This window comes from Rhamphochromis sp. 'chilingali' (genome assembly GCF_963969265.1).
Source record: "Rhamphochromis sp. 'chilingali' genome assembly, chromosome: 9".
NCBI lineage: Eukaryota > Metazoa > Chordata > Actinopteri > Cichliformes > Cichlidae > Rhamphochromis > Rhamphochromis sp. 'chilingali'.
Window position 1 is genome coordinate 2217160 of NC_137936.1, and position 27479 is coordinate 2244638.

General features: G+C 42.4%; 1 protein-coding gene across 2 annotated transcripts in view; it reads right to left on the reverse strand.

Moving 5' to 3' along the window:
• LOC308402256 (calcium-dependent secretion activator 1-like) overlaps positions 1-27479 on the reverse strand; it is a 336790-nt gene that overhangs the window by 113003 nt on the left and 196308 nt on the right. Inside the window, exons 14-17 of one of the 2 annotated variants that reach the window (XM_080890942.1) lie at positions 17231-17332; positions 17070-17133; positions 16428-16551; positions 6393-6461 (exon numbers count right to left, since the gene is read on the reverse strand). In XM_080890942.1, coding sequence (XP_080747068.1) covers positions 6393-6461; positions 16428-16551; positions 17070-17133; positions 17231-17332 — 359 coding nt within the window. The remainder of the gene's footprint in view (positions 1-6392; positions 6462-16427; positions 16552-17069; positions 17134-17230; positions 17333-27479) is intronic. The other variant, XM_080890943.1, reaches the window with a different exon arrangement.

Here is a 27479-nt window from a genome sequence, read left to right on the forward strand (position 1 = left end):
GGGGGGAGTGTGACAAAGTGGAGAAGCAGTTGTAATTCTCTCCATTTGTCCCATATGTGTTTACCTTTTTTTTGCACATTGTACACATTATTCTGTTTCTATGTATTTGCTATGATTTGCTATTTGTCAAGTAACATTGCTTCACTCACTATCCCGGGTTAGTTTGTGTAAGCGTTTTGTTGCCGGCAAATCAAACATTCTGCAAATTAAGACAAATACTAAGTTATGTTTCTTTATACTTTATTATGTTACAGATTAAGTCATTTGTTCATACTTACTCTGTTTGTCTTTTCAGTCATCATGAGTGTCAGGTGTGGGGAAACGCCGGCTTGGCATTTCCTCATTTTAAAGTCCTGATCATGTCACACATGACATCATCAGGTCAAACCATGTGGAGGGGTTTCTTTTTCCAGAGAGATGCTTCCTTTTGTTTGTGTTAATGTTTAAAGGGATTTGTTGAATGTTTTTCCTTTTGTTAATACTGCCATTTAGTTGTGTAAATGTGCATATTAGAAGTGTGTAGAGGTTTTGTGTTTTTAGATAACCTGAGTAGAGTTTTAGATCCCTCAGTTGAGTGAGTGGTACTGGCTGGGCAATTGGAGGGAAATTGATGGCCCTATTTAAAGCCAGTCTCTACCAGATGCAGGAGAGAGGAGAGCCATGTTATGTTGAGTTTTGTTAAATGAATTGATTTGGGGAAAGTTTTGTTAAGTTATACATTAAATTAAGTTCACTGCAAATAAATTGCTCACCTTGGAAACCCAAAGTGTCTGCATAGTCTGCTTCCCTACCACCTTCCTTGACGTTCGAGTGTGACTACTTCACAAACACCAGTTTTATTACCATATTCTGGGTCGCATACTTTCACTGTAATGAAAATGATGTGCGACAGCTGAACAACAAGCACTCAGATGAGTGTGTTGAGTTTTCACTTCTAAAGCATAAACGTCAGTCCAGCCCAAATAAATGGGTAGGACTGCGTCAGGATACTGGTCCATACTGGTCTGTCGAGGTCTGGGATAAGAATGACAATGCTGTTGGATAAAAGGGTGCCAGTGGAAACTGTGCTACTGTTGGCTAAGAACAAAGGAAGGGGGAAGCCATGTTTGCATGTTTAGAATCAGCGAGAGAAAAGGAAAGGTGGGAGTTTGAAGGTAATAATAGGCGCTTCACATCTAGGGACTATGACTGGCAAAGGGAAGAGCTGGCTGATATATTGAAGAGAACAACAATAGACATATTGTGTGTGCTGGAGGTTGGGTGGAATGCCAGGAGCACTGGAGATGGATTCAAACTGTTCTATTATAGGAACCAAAACTGAGTATGAGTAATGTTGAAGCAAGAGTATGTGGAGAGTGTTGTGGAGGAGAAGAGAATGTCAGAAAGTTTGAAGCTGGGAATCAAAGGGGTAATGTTGAATACTGTCAGCCCACAAGTTGGATGTCAAAAGAGAGAGAGGAATTCTGGAGTATGTTGAATGAAGTGGTAGAGCATGTTCTCAGGGGGAAAAGATTGGTGATTGGAGTAGATTTTAATCGACATTTGGGTGAAGGGAACAGAGGTGATGAGAATCTGTTGGGTAACTATTGTGTTAAGGGGAGCAATGCAGAAAGACAAACGGTAATGGATTTTGCCAAAAGGATGGAAATGGCTTTGATGAACACGTACTGCAGGATAGAGAAAAAACATTGGATGCTATTCAAGGTATTAAAGGGAAAGTGAGGATGAACCAACAATGTGGAATTTGAAGAAGGAAGAACGTTGTGCAGAGTTCAAGGAGTTGAAAAAGGCTCTGGGTAGTAGGGAAGAGTTACCAGATGACTGGTACAGCTGAACCGGTGAGGGAAACTGCCAAAAGGTGTTGGGTGTATCCTCTGGAAAGAGAAGTGCAGTAAAGTATTCAAAGGAGGACGTTAGCAATGAAAAGGTGGGGGCGTCAAAGAAAAGGGCTTATAATGAGTTGTTTGTGAGGCCAAACACTAAGGAAAAAGGGCTATCATCAATTGATTAGGCAGAGAGATTGAGGTGGAAAGGATGTGCAGGTGGTCAGGGTGGTTAATGACAGACATGGATGTATACTAATGAGTAAAAAGAGTGTGTTAAAGATGGAAGGAGCACTTTGAGGAGCCGATGAATGTAGAAAATGAGAGCAGAGAACAGATGGAGGACAGCTAGTGAATCAGGAAGTGCAGAAGATTAGCAAGAAGGAAGTGAAGGTGGCTGTGAAGAGGATGAAGGATGGAAAAGTGGCTGACGGATGACATATATGGATATTTTGGAGAGAGGGCAGTGGACTGCTTAACCATATTGTTTAAAACATCTTGGAGGGTGACAAGATGCCTGAGGAATGGAGGAGAAATGTACTGACACCGATGTTAAAGAACAGCAGTGATATGGAGAGCTGTAGGAACTACAGAAGGATAAAATTGATACCATGACGCTATGGGGAGAGTTGTTGGAGCTAGGCTAAGAAGAGAGGTGATTATCAGTGAGAAGCGTATGGGTTAATGCTGAGAAAGAGCATTAGAGATGCAATATTTGCTTTGAAAATGCTGATGGAGAAGAACAGAACAGAAGAACAGGGAAAGTCAGAAGGACTTCACTGTGTCTTTGTGGATCTATAGAAAGCAGTGCAAAGACAGGAACTGTGACACTGCATGAGAAAGTCAGGAATAGGTGAGAAAGACATGTATGAGGACTGCAAAATAATGATGAGCTATGCGGTAGAAAGAACAGATGGGTTTAAGGTGGGGGTCAGGGATCAGCTCTGGGGCCCTTCATGTTTGTCATGGTGATGGACAGGTTGACAGATGAAGTTAGCAGGAGTCTCCATGTACTATGATGTTGATTGTGATCTGTGGTGAGAGTAGGGAGCAGGTGGAAGAGTCCTTGGAAAGGTAGAAGTATGCTCTGGAGAGAAGAGGAATGAGAGCAGCAAGATCCGGATATATGAATGCAGGCAGGTGAAGTGTGTGGAGACCCAGTGGTCTTCAAGGTGACTTCAGTCAGTGGTTTTACTAAGCTATGCCTTAACAAGCTGCACATATAACACGTGTTCCCCAGGAGAGAATCTACTTAAAACATGCTGTGAGTAAAAGACTCTGAATGCATGGCACTTCCAGCCTGTTAAAGTGAAATCAATGTGATATGAGGTCAACAAGTGCTCAGTAGGTGTCCAATTTTAGGGTCAGATATTACCACTTATAAAATAAAATGAATTGTTTGCTGCCAACATTTTTAAAAAAAGCAAAAGCAATAAAATCTATATTATTTATTACTGGTGCTCAATAGGAGAACAAAGACATTTGACACCATTAAAACACTTTAAGCCCTCCTAGGTCTGAGGTCCACCACCCACAGATTAATGTTTTAAGTCAGGCTTGAAAAACTGAAAACTTTTTAACTTGTTGACCTTAAAATATAAAATATAGTAACAGAAAGCAATGGTTCCCTCATTTCTCATTAGTGGTGTGAAACATCTTAAGATGACTGTCTTTGTTTAGCACACAGTTACTTTTCTTCTGGCCTGCTTTCCCAATGAATATTTCATTATTTGATTTTTGTACTCTTTTAGTTGAGGAAATGCATAATCTGCTCATAATACTGCTCCACAGTATCTCTCTGAACTTCTGCGCATGTCAAGAGACCCATTCATACTGTCCGACATCTTTAACAGTGACTCTCTGTCAGTCTCTTTAAACTCATTACAGATTTACAGGTGGAAGATGATTTTGTTTTTTTCTTTCTGGATTTTAATACTTCTGTGTAAGGTGACTATTTTGAAAGGTACCTAAAATAATATTTATCATTTTTATATTTAACTGGCACTCACTTGATATTTTCTCTATTTCAGAGCATCCTTTGGTATGGGAAATTGTGCACCCCTGCCAGCTCACTACTATGTGAAACGGTTATCTCAAAAGCTGCAGAAATTATTATCTAAAAGAGAAAGTGAGTGCGGACTGTACCATCATTTGAAAACGCTGCAACAGTTTTAACATAAACATTGCATGTCCCAAGTTTTTTTTCTTTTTGTTTTGTATTACATAAATTAACCTCCATTACCATGACCCACATATTGATCAGAAACAGATTAAATTGATGAATGAACGACACAAAATCAATCATGGTTTTATTTCTAGTCCTGGCAGAGATTTCCACGCTGACACTGTTGGTTGAAATAACGAAAAGTTTCGACCTACAGGAGCAGGAGTTGTCTTGTGTCAATGAACAAAAGATGAACCATTATTTAGGTAACACAGACAGTCCAAAACGGCTGAAAACAGATGAAAACAAAATCAAGCCTACTCACTACTCAGGAAGCAAACAGTGCAAACAGAAAACAGTATGACGCAACAGAAACCTAAGACAAATTTAGGGCTTACATACACACATTAGGGAAATGGATTCAGGAGGATGAGGAGAGATAGCTGAAACAAATCCATGATGATGAGACAAGGAAAGTAAACGAAATACTACATACAAAGGAAAAAGACTATTACAATAAAACTGGAAATAATCAAAACACTGAGTCAAGGACACTAAAACAGATTTGACACAGAAGACAGCACTAAGAAAAATAACAAAACCAAAATATTAAAAAGTATAATATTAACTGAAACCCATTCAATAAGACCAATAACTCAGACTAAAGAGAATGTACACAAGCTAGCTCAGAACCCAATGAAGCATTAAATGATAATGAAGGATTCAAAAGTCAAAACCTGAAAAATCCATAATGATGACTAGGGATGGGTATCGTTACCCATACCGGTGCCAAATCGGTACTTTTGAAACGGTGCCGGTGCTCAAACGGTGCTCAAACCGATGCTTAAAGAATGGAGAACACAAAATTGGTCCAAAAACCTCTCATGTTCAGCTATTTCTTGTAAAAAGATAACAATGTTAGCCTTTTCTGCAGCTATGGGGCATATATGGTATCATTCTTGGCTGGAAGCAGTGCTTAAACAATGGAAAAAACACAAACTTTGTCCAAAAACCTCTCATGTGTAGCTGTTTCCCTCTTTTTCTTTGGTCATTTTAGCCTTTTTGGCCAGGGTGAAGGGAGCATCTGCCATCAAACAAGAAGACAGCTGCATGTAACTACGATGGTGTTTGCTAGTTCACCTTACATGCATTAATGTAATAACGTGGTTAGCCTATTCAACGTAAATTACAAGAACAACATTAAGCTACTCACGCAGAGAAGAACGGCTGCTGCTGCATCATCATCCTCATCATTTCTGCTACACTGGCAGGGCTAGGGGCCAGGACTCTCCTCTTCGTGTTTTTGGGGGATGTTGCATAACAGGCAACCCACCCGCAGTAGATGTGCTCGGTGTGAGGTCTCGCAGCAAGCTATCAAATATGGTGCATTTCTGGGCTTTTTAAAAAAACCGCTATGCGTCGCCAGGTGTTTGATCGGATTTGAGGTGTTACCTCCTTTGACAGTATCACAGTATCAGCTTAAAGCACTTGTTGCTGCTGAGTTTGCATATTTTGCTGTGAAGTACAGCCAGACTTTTGACCGCTTCGCCTTGGACATTTTTAATCTGTAGCTCTGCTCTAAAAGAACGTACGTACCTGGGCCCGCCTACTATTCTCGGAAACGGAAAATGATTGGCTAGAAGTGTATCACAGCTCAGGAAAAAAAAAAGCACCGAAATAAAGCACCGAAATGTGCGCTGCTTTTCGGTCTGGTTACTACCGTTTATGTCAGAACCGGTGCCATCATGTCACCGGACACCGGTACCCATCCCTAATGATGACTCACTTACATTATCTTTCTTCCTTATTCTTCCTGACACTCAGTTTGAAATTCACAAGACTGTCTTGACCATGTCTACATGTATAAATGCAATGACATGCTGTCATGTAATTGGCAGATTAGATATGTGTTAAGAAGCTATTGAACATGTATACCTACTGAAGTGGCTGGTAAGTCTAAGTGCAATATATGGAGTCTAAATCAGCATTTCATGGGCTTTTCATTCAAAGGCAGACATATTCACAATCAGACATGTTCCCTTAAAGGACTGGGAACTGACAAGATATGCTTTTAACAACAGCTAGATTTGGGGGTCTTCCTTGTCTGTACCATGGCCTTAAAAACTTATTTTACTTAATTTACACATAAGCAAAGTAAAAATGCATTCAAATTGCAGACAGACAGAAATGGTGGTTTCAGGCAGTACAGCAAAGTAGATTACAGAAAGAATAGAAGGTGTTTTAGTAATGAACAAGGGCTTGGAGCACAGTATAACAATCAATGTTACAGACCAAAAGGATAACAGAGATGACAAAAATTTGAGGTTGCTTCTGGTGGTTTACGTGCATACTGACTGTAATAATAAGAAAACAAATTAATTGAGGCTGGGGAGGAAGGTACTCACGAATCGTTAAATCCATCACTTGAGAGGCCAAGCAGAAGACAGGATGCTCATACATCTCTCTCTTTTTCCCTATAGAGAAAGAGGCAGGATACCGAGGCATGCGAAAGGCCAGGGTCAGCGCAAACGAACATAATGGTCACTAGGGTTTGACTAATATAAAGTTTTTTGCTACCACTACCTCACATTTTCTTGCAAGAAAATCAGAACTTTAACCACACATTGTATTAAAAGGTACAATATGTATCATTGTGAAATTTGTACATGGAACTATGTTTAGCAGATTTTATGGAGTTAAAAGATTAAGGGACATCCTCTAGTTTTGTTTGTCAAATTGATTTCAATTTTTTGTGTGCTTACATGAAATAGAGAAAAAATAAATGGGTAGCAAGGTGGTGCAGTGGATAGAACATGTCCATTGTTACTGTACTATCTGTGCATGTGTGCAAGTTTCCTCCCACAGCTCTTGTTAGGTTAACTGGCAGTTCTAAATGGACTGAAGGTGTGCATGGCTGCTTGTCTTTCTGTATTATGACTGCAGTGAACTGGGGATCTTTCAGGGTTTACCAAACCTCAGATGTCAGCTGGGATAGGCTAAGTTCTCTATCATATCGAGACTGTCTTTCCACTCCCTGTCGTGGCATGTGGATACTTCTGTAAGACACTCCTGCTAGCCCTTAGTCACCAAGGCTAAGTCATCCTCCAGCCAGCCTTCACAATGCAGGATGGCTTGGTTGGGTCTGTGGGCAGACCCTTGAGTGATCTCCTTCATGACCCAGGGCTACCGCCCGCAGATTTGCCACAGACCCCCCCATAGCGAACATCCCGACCTTCCCCTCAGTAGGCAACCTCCAGCAGGCCTTTCTGCAGGAAGAACTGCCAGCCCTCATGACAAAGGCTATCATACGGGAGGTGGAAGCTGCCCATGGGGGTTTTTCTACCACTACTTTCTACTCCCCAAAGAGCATGGGGGTCTCCATTCAATTCTGGATGTCAAAGACCTCAGTTGCTATCTCTGGCCCCTGAGGTGCAAGATGCTGAAGGTCCCCAGTGTATGTCAGGCCATCATTGCAGGGAATTGGTTTGCCACCATCGATCTGAAGGACGCTTACTTTCAGGTCTTAATCTGGCAGGGGCGGTGGCGCTTCCTCAGATTCTGGTCCAATGGGCAGGTCTTCGGAGACTTCCCCTTTGGCATCTCTGTGGCCCCCCAGACCTTCCTGAGATGCAGGATGCGGCCTTCACTCCTATGAGCCTGCGGGGCCTCAGAATCTTGAATTACCTGGATGACTGGCTGGTCTGTGCCTCTTCAGTAGAACAGTGTTGCAGCTACGTTGCAAGCAAGCAATGTATTTATATAGCGCTTTCAGATCAGCCACCAGCTGAGCACAAAGTCCCTGTACACTTGACATGTCAAACATGATACATCCATCCATCCATCCATCCATCCATCTTCATCCGCTTTGTCCGGGGCCGGGTCGCGGGGGCAGCAGCCTAAGCAAAGAGGCCCAGACCTCCCTCTCCCCAGCCACCTCCTCCAGCTTATCCGGGGGAATACCAAGGCGTTCCCAGGCCAGCCGAGAGATATAATCTCTCCAGCGTGTCCTGGGTCTGCCCCGGGGCCTCCTCCCGGTGGGACATGCCTGGAACACCTCACCCAGGAGGCGCCCAGGGGGCATCCTTGTCAGATGCCCGAACCACCTCAGCTGGCTCCTTTCGATGTGGAGCAGCAGCTGCTCTACTCTGAGCCCCTCCCGGATGGCCGAACTTCTCACCCTATCTCTAAGGGAGAGGCCAGCCACCCTTCGGAGGAAGCTCATTTCTGCCGCTTGTATCCGCGATCTCGTTCTTTCGGTCACTACCCACAGCTCGTGGCCATAGGTGAGGGTAGGGACGTAGATCGACCGGTAAATTGAGAGCTTCGCTTTTACACTCAGCTCCCTCTTCACCACGACGGACCGGTGCAACGTCCGCATTACTGCAGCTGCAGCCCCAATCCGTCTGTCGATCTCCGGCTCCCTTCTCCCATCACTCGCGAACAAGACCCCGAGATACTTGAACTCCTCCACTTGGGGCAGGAACTCATCCCCGACCCGGAGTGGGCACTCCACCCTTTTCCGGCTGAGAACCATGGCCTCAGATTTGGAGGTGCTGATCCTCATTCCAGCTGCTTCACACTCGGCTGCGAACCGTTCCAGTGCGAGCTGGAGGCCCTCACCCGATGAAGCCAACAGAACCACATCATCTGCAAAAATCAGAGATGAGATTCTGAGGCCACCAAAGCGAAAGCCCTCCGCCACTTGGCTGCGCCTAGAAATCCTGTCCATAAAAATTATGAACAGAACCGGAGACAAAGGGCAGCCCTGGCGGAGCCCATCACCCACCAGGAATGAGTCCGACTTATTGCCGGCAATGCGAACCAAGCTCTTGCAACGGTTGTATAGGGATCGAATGGCCCGTAGCAATGGGCCAGACACCCCATATTCCCGCAACACCTCCCACAGGACACCCCGAGGGACACGGTCGAATGCCTTCTCCAAGTCCACAAAACACATGTAGACTGGTTGGGCAAACTCCCATGCACCCTCAAGTATCCTGGAGAGGATAAAGAGCTGGTCCAGTGTTCCGCGACCAGGACGAAAACCGCATTGTTCCTCCTGTATCCGAGGTTCGACTAACGGATGAACTCTCCTTTCCAGCACCCTGGCATAGACTTTCCCAGGGAGGCTGGAAAGGAGAGTTCGTCGGTGTCCTGGTTGCGGTGTCAACCAGGACAGCCCTACAACGTCCAGAGCCTTCAGGAACTCGGGGCGGACCTCATCAACACCAACATGATACATTGAGCATGTTAAAAAAATGAGAAAAATAGTAATAATAATATAAGATAAGTAAAATATCGTTAGCTTCATAGCATAAGTGCCTAAGTCATTGACTTAGTCAAATGACTTAGGCAATTATGCTATGAAGCTAACGATATATATAAAAAAATAGAAAAAGGAAAAAAAACACATTTAAAACAATAAAATCAGCACATTAGATTAAAACAATAAAATCAGGGTCAGACTGTGTCATAAGCCAAAGAGTAAAAATAGCCCTGCAGGCACAACGGCGATGGGTCTTTTGTGCATGCCCAGACCACTTCGGCCTCCACTCTCTACTGAGCCGGGGGCTGTGCCTCTCCCTCACGGGTCTGATGGCTGCCACTGTGCACATCAATGTGCTGGATCCGTCTTCCTGGCACTTCGGGATTTTCCTGCCTCGACTGCAGTGGTTTCATGTGATTGTTGGGAAGGACAGCACAGTTCTGGTGGCCTATGTCAACAAGCAGGGGGGCTTGGGCTTATTTCTCCTCTGCAGGATAGCCGCAAGGCTAAAGCAGTAGGCTCTCCCCCATTTCTGCTCCCTCGGGGCTGTGCACGTGCCACTGAATACAGAAGCAGTCATCATGTCGGGGGGGGGGGGGGGGGGGGGGGGTGGAGTGGAGGCTCCACCCGCAGGTGGTTGAAACAAATCTAGCACTGTTTCAGAAGGGCAGAGGGGGACCTCTTTGCCTCCAGGGAGTCAACACACTGCCCCCTGTTCTTCGACAGCCCTTTCCGGGGGTGGGATGCCCTGGTGCATCCCTGGAACCAGGCTTTTTTGTATACCTTCCCTCCTTTCTCTCTCCTCCACTTGGTCCTCTCCGGGTCCAGGCTGCAGAAACTAGGCTTGTCCTGGTGGCCCCTTTCTGGCCCAACATGCCCTGGTTCTCAGTGATCCAGCCTCTCCTCGACTCAAGACTCTGCGAGCTTCCGGCCCAGAGGAACCTCCTTTCCCAGGCGAGTGGATCACTTTCGAGCAGGTCCACCCCTTACGCTGTGACCCTGCATTGAATGGTGATAGCGATTAAGGCCATTCACCTCTGTCGCTAAGCGCTTAGCGAGGCTGAGCGCTGGCTCTATACGTCAGGTATCCCCAGCTGATTTGGACAACAGACCAGGGCCCTATTTCAGGAAGCCGGTTTAGAAAACTCAGAGTGAAAAACGATACTCAGAGTTGAGTAACCCCGAACTGTCCAACTCGGAATATTCGGTTTCAGAAAGGCTGATAACAATTAGTTCAGTCAACGCGGAGTTGCTTTAACCCCAAGTTAAGCGCGCGCACGAGGATACATAAAGCCCTGATTAGTGGAGCACAGATTAAGCGAGTCACCATGGAGACGGAGGGAAAGAAGGCGCGGTCAATGTATTTCACAGCGCTTGAGGCCGAAATTCCGATGGCAGCATATGCCGATAACATGCAAATTCCGCGGAAAAAAAGTAACACAGCCTCAGCTGCAAAAGAAAGGGAGCATGCATGGCAAAACATAGCCGACAGAGTCAATGCGTGAGTGTTAATTTAAACATTGATCTAGGGATTTCCACCCATTCAACACGTTATTTTATTATATTTTATTTTATTTTTTATTTTATACATTTTATTTTGTGATGTGAGCGCAGGTGCAACCCAACAGGCCCCAAATGTTCCTGGCAGAAAGTAAAAATGAAATATAAAAATATAGTCCAAACAGGTAAGGTGTAATTGTATTATGAGCCATAGTGCTTGGTCTGTTTGTCCCATGTAAATCAATTGCAGTTAGAGGCTACATTAATTTTCTTTCTGTAAGCACTTATTGAAATTATCTGAGCACATTACAAGTACATATTTGCTTACTCTGTATGCTCAAATGTGACCCGTTATAGCCAACAGAAAAAAAAGCGGAGGCCTGAAAAACAGGTGGAGGTCCTCCACCACCACCACTCACAGAGCCTGGCCACTTGGCTTCCACATTTGTGATAATGTTGGCAGCATCACATATGATTTTCACAGTGCAGAGAACACAAATTAGCATCCATTACTATAATGAAATAATTTGTTAGTTTGAAATGCTACAGGGAACTATGTACCTGTACATTAATGCTGTGGAAAGACTTCCTGTTCACATAGTCTCCTTCATTTACTGAAGGAGCAATGATTGGAATGTGAGTGCCATCTATACAGCCAATCACGCCTGGGAACCGTGAAAATAAATGTAAGATTTAAGTAGTAGTTCAAGTATCACCACATCATGGATTAAGTTTCGTTCATCCTGATACCTGCAATTTTGTGGCATCCCTCTTTGATAAATCTTGTGGGTCTATGACCGGGGAACACCACAAACGAGTACAGGAGACGTTTCAGTGCAACTGTAACATTCCTGACTGCCCGACAGACGGTAGCCTTGGAAACGTGCTCAGCGTCACCAATATTATACAGAAAGCTCCCGTTTGCAAAAAAACCGAAGTGCAATACAAATAATATGTACAGAACTGAGAGAATGTCCGCGATGTGTCACATGAGCAATATTAGGCCTGAGGATGTTATTCAAATAAATTATAGATTGTGCTGAAAAACGGTAACGTTCACACAGGAAATCATCAGGAAATGATAAAATGTCCAAACACGCTCTAATCACTCTCTCCCGGCGGAGAGAATTTGGGCTTCAACATCTACTGGCTCTTCAAGGAAGGAGCACGCCATGTCTGACACTTCCTACAGTCAGGTTTCTGACAAAGAGGCGGAGAAGGTCAGGGTTAGTTGAAGTAAACCTGCTAGGGGGCAGGTTAGCTTCACGGAGTGTCGTCATAGTAACTCACTCAGAATTAATCTAAACTCGCTTTGTGAAACCGAAAACCCAGAGTTTTCGTTAACTCAGGGTTTACTTACTCAGAGTTTGCACTAAACCGGCTTCCTGAAATAGGGCCCAGCTCTTAATTGCCTTCCATCCTGGGCAGGCACTTGTCAAAGTCCCGGTTGTCCTACTGGGTGGCAGCCTTATGCCTCTAGGTTCCCCTAGAGGCATAAGCAGGTGCTAGATGCCCCTCAGCTGTAACCTTTGTCTCCTTGATCAGCTTGCGGGCCAACCATGAGCGGTCCTTGCATCTTGACTTGCTCAGGCCAGTCTTGCATCTGGCAGACTGATGTTTGCCCCCCCCCCCCAGGCAGGGCCTTTGCATCTGGTGGGGCCTTGACTGTCTCCTTGTGGGGTGAGTTACCCTGCACATATGGAAATTGTAAGTACTTGTAAGTAACTGTAAGTCTCAATATGGTAACATACGGTTACACTGTAAGCTTGCTTACTTGGTTTCCCCCCCTTGACATGATGTCTGCTTCTTGGAGTGAGAGACTGTCTCCAGCTTCAGGCCGCTTGGAGATGTGTTCCAATCAAACCATCACTGGTTTCACATCTGCGCAGCTGTTTTATATCTAAGCTGTGGGGCATGACTGAGGTAGCCATATATATATAAATATACTGCTCAAAAAGATTAAAGAAACATCTTTTAATTAAAGTATAGCACCAAGTCAGTTAAACTCCTGGGATAGTTTTTCATGCTACTGTGTGAGGCAGGCAGGCAGACCCAAAATGTAGACTCACAAGCAAGACTATACTTGAAAGAGTTTACTTAATTTAAGGTTAAACAACTAAACTGGGAATGCTAAGTTAGAGAAACTAAACAAACAGAATAATACAGGGAAACACAGTACCGACAGGACACACAGCAAGATGGGATATCACAAAACTGGACAGAAGGAGATACAGACAATATATACACAAAAGAGGGACTCAGGGAGGAGAGGAAACGCCTGGGGAACATGGCTGGACATAATCTAACTGTCGAGACAGGGGAAGTAAAACTGAACATGATGCACACAGGACAAGAGACTATCAACATAAAACACAAGAAACACAAACTGAGACGCAGACTGGCTAAATATGGGGAACAGAGGGATGAGACAGAGACAAGACTAGGAAGACACAGAACAAGGGTGACGGAGCGAAAGGAGTAATAATGAGTCAACTGCAAAACAGGAATGGTTTTACCTTTTGTTGGTGACATCTTTTTCCCTGTTTTTTGCTAGTTTTATATATGGCTAGGGTCAGTTTCACTACTGGTAGCATAAGGCAATACCTGGACCCTACAGAGGTAGTAGGATTTAGGTACTGTAGCTCAACTCCTCCAGGACGGCACATCAATACATACCATTTCCAGAAGGTTTACTGGGTCTCCCAGCACAGTCTCAAGAATGTGAAGTTGTACAATATCTTCAAGCCATCACCAGGACGGGTATCTGCCCCTTTGCGCAAGGACGAATAGGATAAGTACTGCCAGTGCAGTACAAAATGACCTCCAACAGGACACTGATGTGAACGTCTGCCCAATAGCCTCTAGAGGTACCAGTGGTCACTGCTAGGCAACGGCACCTGAATAGATATTGGGTTTAAATCCTTGGAACCATTGTCAGACCCTATGCTGCTGCACTGAGTCCTAGGTGCTCCTGGTGCATGACATGCACGTGTATCATATGGCAAGAGCATGCATGCATGCAGCGCCTGGAGGATTAAGGAACTGATAACATAGACTGGCCCCCAAGCTTGCCAGACCTAAATCCAATAGAGGACCCTTAGCACACTATATTTCAGTCCATCCAGTACCACCAGGCTGCATCTCAGACTGTCCAGGAGCACAATCTGTTGAGTCATTAGGAGTATGCCTTCTCATTAGGAGCAAGTACATTCAAACAACTCGCTTTGAGTTGCTACAATGACGTTTCAGCAACATGGACTAGTGTGCCACATTACTTTTTTTGGTTGATTTTTGAGTGTCTTTGAAATTAACCTTTTGTAGGTTGATAATTTGCATTTTCATATCCAGCATTATGTAATTTCTCCACTGAAACCTAATTTGTTTTCAAAGAATTTCTAATTTTTTTGAGCAGCATTCTATTGTATCATTGGGCATTTTCACACCTGTAGTTCATTTACTCTGGTCTGAATCAGCTGATGCGGTTCTAGTCAGTTTTATCGTTTCCCCATGTTTGGGTTTGTTTTTACTCAGAGAAAAAAAATCCAAGTGAATCAAAATGCGTCACTACAAACCACGTGAGAAGATTCAGTCTGCTTATTCGCCAGAGCTGTCTGGAGTGGAAGCAACAAAAGTAAATACAGGAAAAAGGTCTTGTATTCTACTTGAACAAGAATTTACATTCATTTCACAGCTAGTTGCTAGCCCATACAGACCTTTGCACACCTAAAACACTTTGTGTCGCAGAGTGCGTGGAGTTGCAAACCCAAAATGCTAACACTATAAACAGTACAACGCGACAAAGAGCTATGGAAACTGAGGGCTTGAACACACACATGAGGTAATCAGGGAGATGGAACACACCAGGGAACACATCTGAACTAAATCAAGGAAATGAGACAGAGGGAAGCAAAACTGAAAACAATGCATTTAGGACAAAGACTAACAATATAAAACATGAAATAAACACTGACTAAGACTACGACACATAAACTGGACATAAACAAAAAGTAAACAGATAAGGATCATGGAAACTGTTACGGTCGCTGACCTCTAGTGGCTGGGGGCCCCCACCCCAGACAACACTTCATTTTTAAGTGGGGCGTAACGGAAACCTTGCCACATCCTAGAATACAAAGCATATGTACAGCTTTTTTTTTTTTTTTAGTTCAAACTGATTACAACTAGTTGTTATACGTTGTAAACCAACTCCTCTGGCGTTCATTTGGAACCATGCCAAGACCACCTCCTCCAGAGTGCGGTTGTTTTGGTCCAAGCGCAATTACTGTGTTCATATCTGCCCAAACGAGTCACACCAAAGGGCAAAAACAAACCAGAGTTAATTTGAATGAATTACACACCGCATGTGTGAAAACACCCTTAAATTCAAAGCAGTTAATTACTTGTCTTATGTGTATTACATGACTCTAATCAAACGTGTCAGTTTGAGTCTGTTAGAGTTGATTGTCAAGTATGAAAAAGTTCCAGAGAATAATGACATCTGTTCCTAAAACAGAGAAAATATTGGTGCTGTATATGTAAAGTCTATTTCAGAAGACAAGAAAATAGCTCAGCTGTTATATTGAACATTAATAATCTTAATGTCAAAGGTTTAAGGTCACACATATAGTAAGTTCAAAAGATATTAAATTTACATATTCACATGTCAAATCTGAAGAATTATCACACATTAAAAGAGGTTAGTGTTCTGACACAGTTAATAAGTCATTGTTTCAGGGGCCTACAGAATGCTTGTTGCTGTTAAAGAAAACCTAGACGAGGCAAGAAACAAAAGTAAAATAAAATCCTGGCACAAAAGATAGTCTCATTGTGTCTTACTCGCCCACCTGCTTTAAAACAGAGGTTAAAAGCAGAAAAGGCCAATAGATAAGGAAAACAGAAGGATTAGTGTGGAAGTCATCAGAACACAAGGAAAACCCAGAACAGGAAACAAGGAGAATCTTCTCAGTTACCAGGCAAGTCAAAGGTAAACCAAGGCAGTGTAAGACTCGGCTGAACGAGAAGCTAAAGCACGGTGGAAGAAGTCAGCAAGATTGAATTGAATGCATTTTTACTGTAATTATCTTAGTAAAAAAATGATGAAGAAAAACTAAATAGTTGCTGTCATTTAAAGTACTACCATACAGTTTTGCTTGATTTTATCCATTTTGATACTAGACATTATTTGAAATGTTGTTCTAGCATTTCAAATATTGTCTGCAAAATCTATAGAGAAATAGACCCCTGACTTCATCGGTTTACTACTGTTTCAGTTTATTAATGTTTGATTGGTCAAATTCGGTGAAAATATTTACTACTTTTGCATTTCAATTTTCTGTGTTTTACAAGCTTATTAAACATTCTCATATACTGTCACCATAATTTTAAATAACCTCCCCACTAAGATTAGAAAATCCCCTCTGCACTTCAGATCTTTCCCATCTGGTTCTGCATAGCATATTAATTGGCATTTGTTTTTGTTAAGGTATGCAATGTCTATAACTGTAATGTGTTCTTCATTTGGATATATTTATCTGACAGTTCCCATAAGATGGAAATGGAATTTCCAAAAAACAATAAATGTCATAACAGCTTTTACTACGACTACTACTATTGCAGCTACCACTAGCACTATAGCAAGATTGCGTTCACACAAAGGAGCAGAGTAATAACGTACCTTCCAGTTTTGCATACTCTGACAGACGCTGGTAATTGACCTGAGCTGCCTGCTCCAAACACTTACGGATCACACCTTTGACTTCCTCTTGTGGGACTGGGGTGACAATATCTTTCATTAAAACCTTATACAAAAAACACAGCAAAATTATTGTTATTTATTTATTTTTGCAGTACCTTTTAATAAAAGATGTAAATAAATATTGTAAAAACATGTCCTCAGGCTTAAATGAAAAAATTACTCTATAGCCTCCATATGTCCCATTAAATCTTTAGGTTTTGTTGTCCTCATGTTAAGAGTTTTATTACTTTTAATTAGTGTTGTTTTGTTTGGTTTTGGCATGGAAATATTATCATTAGTTTCAAGAAAAGATGACAGTTTGAGCTAAAGTTTAAAGGTAGAGAGCAGAATTAAACAGGTTTCAGTTTGCTCCGCATTGTTTGTTATAAAAATCAACTAACTCTTTCCCTCCAGTAAATAAAAAGAAACCTGACAAACCTAGCAAGTAGTAGCAAAATCAACAATGATAAAAAAGAAATAGCAGCGTAGTATTGTATGACTGGACATATAGTCCTTCCCAAAGAGCCACCAAAAACAGGTAGGATCAATCTTATGTTTTATCCTGTGTTACAACAGTCTTACCCTTTCGAGCAGGGACAGAGTTGCCTTCAATGCCCCTTCAGGTCTTCCAAATGGAAAACAGTACCTGTTTAGAAAAGAGGTTTGTTTTTTGTTTTTTTTTTCAAACTTCAACAGTCCAATTGGACAATGTGTCATTGTGTAGTTGTTGCAATGGGTCCTACCGGAAGTGTGTAATCTGGTTTTCAAGAAGCACCCGTAGCCTCTCCTTGATTTCCTCAAAGCGCTCTTTCTCCTCAACAGTGACTGTGCCGATACCGTCGGGCCTGAAACACAGAGGCATTTGAAAAAATGCACTCAAAGTTTCTGTTGAACCTTTCAGCACAAATGTCAAAATACCCATATTTTCCACGGATAATGTTAGCATTTGCTTATACCTCAGATTTCGATCTAACGTATAATTCATATTTTTAAAAAACTGTTAACTTTTTTAATAAAGGAAATGGCAATATTACTTACTTTTATTAATTGAAATGTAAAATGCATATCTTCTGTTCTTTATTAAAACTGTGGTGTTGAAACTGGAATTAATCAGTAAATTAAAATTAAAATTTTCTTATCAGGGTCACTCCATATAACATCCATCCATTCGCTTCCTCTTGTCCTTTCCAGGGTCGTGGGGGGCGCTGGAGCCTATCCCAGCTTGTCATAGGGCAAGAGGCAGGGTACACCCTGGACAGGTCGCCAGTCTGTCGTAGGGCCAACACGCAGAGACACAGACTCACATTCACTCACAGATTCACACTTATGGGCAATTTAGATTTGGACTGTGGGAGGAAGCCGGAGTACCCAGGGAAAACATGCAAACTCCACACAGAAAGACCCCGGCCTGATGGTGGAATTGAACTCAGGACCCTCTTGCTGTGCGGCAACAGTGCTAACCACCGTGCCACCGTGCTGGTGGCACCAACATAATCTGAAAAAAGTTTCAGTTTGCCCCCTGGAGAATGAGTTACAGGCTCTCACAGCACATGGGGTGGGCCAACATTTCTTTGTAGAGCCTTCATAATGTCTTACATATAGGAGACATTATGAAGCATCCAACAGCAAACCAGGATCAAGTAGTTGTGCCTATAACTGAAGGAGGCATTGTAAGTGGAGGCATGCACGCTGAGATGGTTTAATTATATTTCAGATTAATTAAATTATTTAAATATGCAAAATTCATACAAAGTATTCAACATGCAGATTCACATAAACAAAACATTTGTTTTTGTGGTAACACTTTATTAGTCGGCAAAGCACTTGGTGAATCCATGACCACATTATTCACCTATTATGTTATTAACTAACAGTGTTTCCTCAACAACCTCAAATTACTGGTTAAGATGAGATAAGATAACCTTTATTAGTCCCAAGCATGGGAAATTTGTTGGGTTAAGGCTGCTGACCTTTGCCAGTGCCATCTTACCCTTCCGACCATACATTCATTACAACATCACATGGGGAAGACAGGTCAGAGGGGTATAACAATGGAAAAAGCACAACATGAGGAAAGACGAGGAGAAAAAATAACTCCCCCCAGACTGAGCTCCAACCGGGAGATCAGTTTGAGAACAGAAAAAAGCACCTCAGCACATGAATCAGCACATGTCACGACATAGAAGACATAAGCTTCGAAGGCATTTGGAGGGGGTGGGGGTGAGTGTAGGTCTGTGTCAGTGTACATGCATATGTGTGCGTGTGAGTGTGTGTGTGTTATAGAAAGTAACGTCATTATACATGAATTATAGTTTCAGTATTCTTTCTGCTTCTGCTTTCCTTGACATTTTCTTGCAATTTCTGTATAGAAAAGAGGTAAATTTTTAAGTGTTGTGATTATCTGTCTCTCTTCTATTGTTAATTGCCTTTTTTCTCACCATTTTGTAGCAACACACTACTTTCTGCAGTGCAATACTGTTCAACTGATGCTCACTAAGGTATGGTATCACAGTGTGTTCCATCACTGCATTTATGCAGACAGGGGGTTGTAAGTAATCCAGAAAAATTGAAACACCCATAGGCATTAGTAACAGCAGCTTTCAAGGCTTGATCAACCTGCAGGACAGCTTTAAATTATTAACCTATTTTGTGTTCACCGAAAAAGCCCTTTTCTTATAATTATGAAATGTTCATTATTTTTCAATTTTGGGTAACCTTACCTTTTTTTTTTAACCTCTGGCAGTTCAACACTTACCTTTGTACCATTTCAAGCTATTCATTGGACTTGAATGACTTGAATTGCAATAAATGACTGGAAAGATTGTTGTAAAATCTTTGGGCGGTAGTGTAGTTGCACCACTAGTAAATAAATTTACTTTTTAATTTGAAGAGAGTCCACACCCGAGTCCTGCTTCTGCCTAGCAGCACATTGACTGATTCTGTTTGATTATGGAATTGCCCTAAATGAGCAAGCAGGGGTGGGTATACTTGTATCCTCCCAGTTTGCTGCCTGTATGTTGAAGTTTTCACCAGTGGATGAGGGGTTGCTTGCCTGCACCTTAGGGGGAACCTTAGGTCCTGACTGTCATCTGTACCCGTGTGTCAGCCTTGTTGGATTCACTGGGTAGGGTGCTGGAGAGTGCACTCTGGTACACACCAGGACACAGCGGTTGATGATTGATTTTGTAATCATATCATCAGATCTACGGCTATATGTCTTGGACATGCAGTTAAAGAGAGATGCTGAACTGTCAACTGTTGGATCTGGTGGTTGGGGAAGATGCTGGGCATACCTGGTGCATCCAAATGTATAATGAGCTGGCAGAGGCACCATTCCACGACATCTTCAATTCCCACCTCTGGCAGAGCTTCGATTAGATTATTAAGGGTGCTCTGCAGATACTGATGCTGAGTGAACCATGTTCTGCATCTCCATTGCTGAGCCTGCCCCAGGGAGTTGTGGCTGCAGGGTAGTTCGTTCTTGGTGTGGGAATAATCTGAGAACCAGATGGTAAAGATCGGACTTGGTCTCCAGTTGCAGCTGACTGCTAAGCCAAGGAGAGTGAAGCTCAGGCAGTGGTTGATGCAAAAAACTGTGTGGGAAGAGTTTGGTGAGACCATGGATTAAGGCTTTCGGTTTGCCTCAGAGCAATTCTAGCAAACAATTAGAGGAGTCAGGAGGGGGAAGCAGTGCTGTATTCACAAAGCATCCCACTACCATTGTGGTGGTTGAGGTCTCGGGCATTGCCTCTGGATTGGCAGACTGGGGTGATGGTTCCCTTGTTTAAAAGGGGTGAGGGAGTGATCCAATTATTAGGGCATTACACTCCTCAGAAAATCTATGCTAGGGTACTGGAGAGGACAGTCTGTCCATTAGCTGAACTTTGGATTTAGGTGGAACAATGCAGTTTTCCTCCTGGTTGTGGGACACTAGACCATCACCTTGGGGATATTCAAGGGTGTGTGGAAGTTTGCCAAACCAGTGTACTTTTTTGCTTAACTTTTTACTTCATTTTGTGGGCAAGGCATTCAATCTCAACCCTCAAAGTATCATGTGGGCGATGCTTTGGGAGTATGGAGTGTCTGGCTGTTGGCCGTTCACTCCCTGTACAACCATAGCGCGGGCTTGGTTCATATTGCCGGCAGTAAGTTGGACTAGTTTCTGAAGTTTGATTCAGCTCACACAACTCCTCCCGATCTTTCAGCTGTGCCAGAGAATACCACAATTTACAGGAAGTGTTCACTAAAGATAAAGCCCTATCTCTGTCTTTGCACAGAACCTATGACTGCACCATCAATCTTCCCTTCAGTTGCCTTTACAACCTGTCGCGGCATGGGAAGGAAGTGATGGAAAAATACAATCTTTGGCCGCTTGAATCATCTGTCCGTCTTCCTCCCTTGTAGGTGCTGTTTATTTGTTTGTTATTAAGAAAGACAAATGCATAGACTATCGTGGACTCAAATAACCTTCAAGAACAAATATCCACTGCCCCCAATCACTTCTGCTTTTAAGCCCCTCCCGGGGGTCACTGATTTCACTGAACTCAATCTCCGTAACGTCTACCACTTAATACGCATCTGGAAGGGTGACGAGTGGAAGCCTTTGACACATATTGGACACTTTATACCTGGTCATACCCTTTGGATTAACAAATGCATGCGCTGTCTTTCAAGCTCTGGTAAATGATGTGTTGAGAGACCTTTCTTCCTTCCATCTCAGAAGCTGGTACAGCATTTCCTCTGCTTTTCATTTTATTGATGCTTCATCCGCAACTACAGTCAGGTAGCTACACCTCTCACACATCTCACTTCGCCTAAAGTGCCCTTTGTTTGTTACTCAGAAGCTGCAGCAGCCTTCACTTAATTAAAGGAACTGTTCACCTCAGCACCAGTCCTCATGCAACCAGATACCAAGCTCCAGTTCATCATTGAGGTAGATGTGTCTGACTCCAGGGTGGGGGCAGTTCTCTCGCAGTGGTCAGGCCTCCAAGGTAACCTGCAACCCCGTACCTTCTCCTTCTGGTAGCTGATCCCCACTGTACTCAATTATGATGTAGAGCATCACTGGAGGTGTGATGCCACTGGCTGGAGGAGGCCGAGCAGACTTTTGTTATCTGAACAAATCACAAGAACCTCAATTACCTTAAAAGTGCTAAAAGGTTAAATGCTCATCCAGCCCACTGGTCTCCATTTTTCCTGACATTTCAATTTTAATGTTCTATCACTCAGAGTCAAGGAATGTCAAAACGGACGCACTCTCTAACGAGTACTTGGATGACACCAGCCTGCTGGACCCTGAATGAATTCTCCATACTTCATGCTTCATGTACTGTTGGATCACTGAAATGGGATTTGTAGAAAATGAGCCATCAAGCTGTGCAGGATGAACATGATCCTTAGGTCCCCCTAACTACCGATAGGATTCCATCACTGACCATTCTGTTGTGATCCACTGGACTTACACTGGCCACCCATTTCTCTTTTCAAACGTTACTTCTGCTTGGTCATCATGGAGGTATGTCAAGGACTATGTAGTGGCATGTGCCATCTGTGCCAGAAATAAAAGCAGTACTCAGTGTTGATAATGACCCACACCTTTTTTTTACACATTGGCTCATGTAATGAGACACATGACCTAGAGTGGGTTAACAGCCCGGTGTGACAGTAACCTTATCTACCATTGATAGATTGGCCTGTAAATGGCTTGTATTTTGTATAGAGCTTTTCTAGTCCCTAAGGACCCCAAAGCGCTTTACACAACCTGTCATCCACCCATTCACACACACATTCACACACTTGGAATGTGTGTGAATGGGTTCTTAGATTCTCTACAGCAGCTCAATTTCTAGTCCTTGAGAAATTACCCATGGCCTCAGACATAGCCAAACTACTTGCTGTTCATGTTTTTAAGTTACACAGAATCCCAGTTCATCGCCCAAGCTTGGAAGGCATTTTGCAATGCCCTCGGGGCCAACACCAACAGACAAATGGACAAACTGAAAGGCTCAACCAGGAGATTGAGATCTCCCTCGGCTGCATCACTCCTCAAAACCCCTCCATCTGGTCCTCTCAACTGTCCTAGGTTGAATACACCCAGAATTCACTCACCTCCTCTGCTACAGGCTCTGTTTTAGGCATCTCTGGGCTATCAACCACCACTCTTCCCCATTCTACATCAGGGCACTCTCTCCCTGTTTGGAAGTGCGTCTTCTATCCTCAGATTGTACTTGCTCTCTGATGTATCCATCAGCAAATGAATGTGTGTGAATGTTAGAAAAAAAGGACTGAGGTACAAAAATCTTAGAAAAAATGCTTGGGTGAACGGGTGAATGACACAAGTTATATCAAGCGCTTTAGGGCTACTGTGACTGCACTCTGTGTCCTCATGATGGCATGAGTCACTGCAGGAACTGCTGAAGCACAAGGAGGACAGTGCTTAGCTGCAACACTGGGTTACCTGGTTGACAGTTCAGTGGCAGTTGACCGTTCAGCCCTTGTCGACAGAATCCCAAATGATGGGGTTGCGTCTGTGAAGTTCAAGCTGACAATGAATCACTGACTACACTGCAGGACCCTGCTTTAAGTTAAGTTCCCTCCACCGGTGGAGAAGGTAGGAGAAATACCCAGCCAGACAATTTCTGATGTTCTCTGGAGTTCTTCCCCTAGTATCTGAGCATGCTAAAGGAGGTCTGAGGCCCCATACCAGAACCTCAGGTATGTGTTGAGGTGCAGAGGACCAGACTCTCCTTAATCCAGAAATGCACATGAACAGGCTCCTTGATATAGCTAAACAGTCAGAATACACTTGCACATGTACGACGTAGAAGAATCTCGACAATGCCAACAAAAACCACTTGAGTTAAAGAAGTTTCCAGCTACACCGAACAGCTTTGCTCAGTATATTCAGTTTTTAGGTTATATGTAAACACTGTATGTGGATAAGTAACAAATTACTATCTAGTGAATAATTAAAAAAAAAATGTACCGCATTACTTTTAAGAAGACTAATGCATTATTTATTTATTTATTTATGTATTCAGCTATCGATCCCACCCCTGCTGGGGTTGGCTGAAATATACACTTCCTAAGACACACTGATAACCAAAAGTTAATCCCTTGGAAGATTAATTTAGGTTCTAATTTAGTCTTAGAGTAGCTCTAAATATTTATTTTCCACTGGGCTCAGTTTAAAACAATAACTAATATTAAAAGTCTTTGCATGCTGCTATGAGTTATGACAGCCCAAATGTGCATTTTAATCTTATACTATACTCAACCTTATGTGTGAAACCAACCTACTTGTCAAATAGATTTTTTTTTTACTTGAGTACTTTTAAGTACTTGTTTTACTCGAGTTGCTGATAAAACTGCTAATTCTTGAGTAAATGTTAAATTTTCACAGAAACTCATCTTGTTTGTCAGTAAATTTGTTTCAGAGGTAAAAGCTGATCTTCACTCTAAATCTAGAACAATGCAAATCATGATAAAAACACATTCTTATTTCACACATCATGTATACTTCTTATGTAAAAGTCTGGAGAAATAAGTAGATATTTTCACCATTTTAGATTTTCATAAACTAGAAAAAAAATCTATTTCCATAGATGCTGTGGGTTGTCCACCATGTATCGCACCCACGTTGACAGGAGAAAATTACCCGTCATTTCTTGGCAGAGTGCCCAGACCTCACCAGCGACTGATGCCAATGATATGAGACTGCGTCATGAGAAAACAAGCTTTAGTTACTTTAGTTAAGAATTATGCAAAATGGAAAGATTGAAATAACATGAAAGATTGTGCACAGGACTATTATGCTCTATTCTTCATATATTAATATATAAGATATAAACAGCTTTACGTGTGTGTGTGTGTGTGTGTGTGTGTGTGTGTGTGTGTGCGTGTGTGTGTGTGCGTGTGTGCGTGTGCGTGCGTGTGTGTGTGTGTGTGCGTGCGTACGTGCATGCGTGTGTGTGTGTGCGTGTGTGTGTGTGTGTGTGTGTGCGTGTGTGCGTGTGTGTGAGTGTGCGTGTGTGTGTGTGTGTGTGCGTGTGTGTGTGCGTGCGCGTGCGTGTGTGTGTGCGCGTGCGCGCGCGCGCGTGTGTGCGTGCGTGCGTGCGTGTGTGTGTGTGTGTGTGTGTGTGTGTGTGTGTGTGTGTGTGTGTGTGTGTGTGAGTGAGAGAGAGAGAGAGAGAGAGTTTATCGTTTGTGACATGGTTGGGTCTGGGTAGAGTGTGAGCAGAGTGCATGTGACAGAAGAGGCGCTGGACTGGAGCCATGACAGCATGTTGAGAAGCAGGAGACATGACACTCTTCCTCGCTCTCCCTCTTTCTCAAACTTCCATTTGACATGTCTTTCAACAGACAGCAAGAAACTGTGTGTTAGAGGGAGGTGGGGGGTACTTGCTACACTACTTCGTGAGTGCCGTGTTAGATTAAAGGATTATCAAGTTGCTCAGCAGTTCGCGTCTCATCCAAGCTCCCCTTTGGTTTTATGGACATTTGAACAGACACTAGCAGTGTGCTGCAGTCACCTGTAGGGCTCTGTTAGTGGAAAGCATGACACTGATGAGGAGATGACTGCATGGTGTCTTTGTTGCTTTGACCTCATCATTGGTTTATCTCCCAAGAGTTAATATTACTGAGCATTGTCTGAAAAAGACAGTTACAATTTTGGTGGGCTGGAAAGAACAACAAGTAGTAATTAAAGCATCATAATAAATGTGTCATTGAAATTGAAATAAAGAAATAAATAAAATACCAGCTAATGAAAGCTTTGGTCCTAGTGGTGAATTTCCGTGTGAGTGCTAAGCTTACTGTTTTCCTTTGTTATGCGACTGGTGCTTAATTTTGCTGTGTGCAAGTGTAAAAGTCTAAAACCAAAACAGGAGAGGAATTATCACGGCTAAAATTCACTGATGAGAAGCACCTCAACTTCTTTACTGTGACAGAAAATAAAAGAAGGAAATTTCACACTAATTAGGTCCTGAAGGGCTTTCATGTGTTCTCTCTTTCAGCCACATATCATTCCTTGGCAGCTTCCTCATGTTTGCTTGACCTGATGATCTCACAGCTATGATGAAGACAACAAGCAAATAAGCCTTCTGTGACAGACAGAAAGTTGGCAGCAGTTTCACATCTGTTTTTCTGTGCAGTCACCACCACATCCAGACCACCATGGAGCAAATTTGCCATTTTCCCTTCAAACTCGTTTTTACAAAATCTAAGAAACTGAGTTCTGAGTGGAAATTATACCTTTGGAGAGAACATTGCTGTTCCACCAAACTGTGTTCACACAGTGATTTCTGGAAGTGTTCCTGTGCCCATGCAGTGATTTCCTTCACAGAATCATATCTATTTTAATGTAGTGCAGCTCAAAGATCACGATCATCTATACTAATTGATGCTTGTCCTTGTTCTTTGTGCACAGTAATTTCATTTGATAATATTATAAAGCATTGCTAATATGATATTCAAATTCTTTTTAATGTTGCATTGATGAACATTATTCTGAAATTGTCCGGTGATTTTGTAGACACAGTTATCTTTTCTCCTAATGACCCAAATACTTGATGTTCCTTCAGTTATATCTTTTTGGTAGTACTTATTTTTCCAGCCTTTTGTTGCCCCGTCCCACATGTTTTGATATGTGTTGCTGCCATCAAATTCAAAAGTAGCTAATATGTTTCATGAACAGAGATGGGCAGTAACGCGTTACTTGTAACGCGTTACTGTAATCTGATTACTTTTTTCGAGTAACGAGTAAAGTAAGGGATTACTATTGCAAAAACGGTAATTAGATTACCGTTACTTTCCCGTAGGAACGCTGCGTTACTAAAACCATGATTTTTTGCGAGAATGTCTCACGACACTGACGTAAGCGAGTGCGCCGTTGGTGACAACAGCTGTGTGCAGATCAACAATGGATCACATATCGATTGTGGGAGAGAGTATGAGCGTGCAGCGTTTAAAGTGTGGAAGCACTGACCGTACTTTGAGTTTGATTCCATAAAAAGTGACAAAAACATTAGCGTCCGTTGTGCGTGGGAAGAAAACTTCTTTTTACAGCGAAAAAAACTCCTAAACTTCCAAACAAGCACCGAGTAGCTACGACGTAATGGGAAACTCACAGAGAAACTCGCGGATTCTTCAACTGACCGCGGCACACCTGCACCAGGGTAAACCTCCGCCTACCCCAGTGTTGCTTAATAGGTGAAAATAGAGCAACAGGACCGCTGAGTCTTTGACTTTATTTATTTTCTGCTGTGTTTTACTTGCATCTATTTGAAAGAGTGAGTGTAAACACAAAAAATATTTTATTTTATGTGCTGGAATGTGCAAAAAATAGGTTTAAATGTTAAACTAATTTATTCAAGTCAGAGAATGTTGCATATAATTAAATTTTTGCTTGATGCATAAAGTTAAAAGATTAAAACTAATAAAACAAGTTTTAAAAAGAGACTTTTCCATTTGATTACATTTTGTATGATGGATTATGCAGAAAAAGTAGAATTGGGCTGAAAGATCTATCGCTTTATCACCTCTTCAGGTTGTAAATCGTGTTTTTAAAAAGTAACAAAGTAACTAAGTAACTAAGTAATTAATTACTTTTGAAAATAAGTAATCAGTAAAGTAACGGGATTACTTTTTTGGGAAGTAATCAGTAATTAGTTACTGATTACTTTTTTCAAGTAACTTGACCAACACTGTTCATGAAACAGTAAAATATTTCAGTTTCTATATTCAGTTTCACTTTTTTCTAGGTTCTATTGTGAAAACAACAGGACTTTATAAGATTTGCAAATCATTACATTCTGTTTTTATATATGTTACATGGAGTACATTTTTTTCTACCAAAAAATCTCTTTATCTAAAATAAATATGCAAAACATCTCAATACACCTTTGCATGTCTCTGAATACACACTATCTAGATTAGTATTTACTAGTAAACATTTCTATACAGTGCTACACAAAGACTGATTATTTATATAAT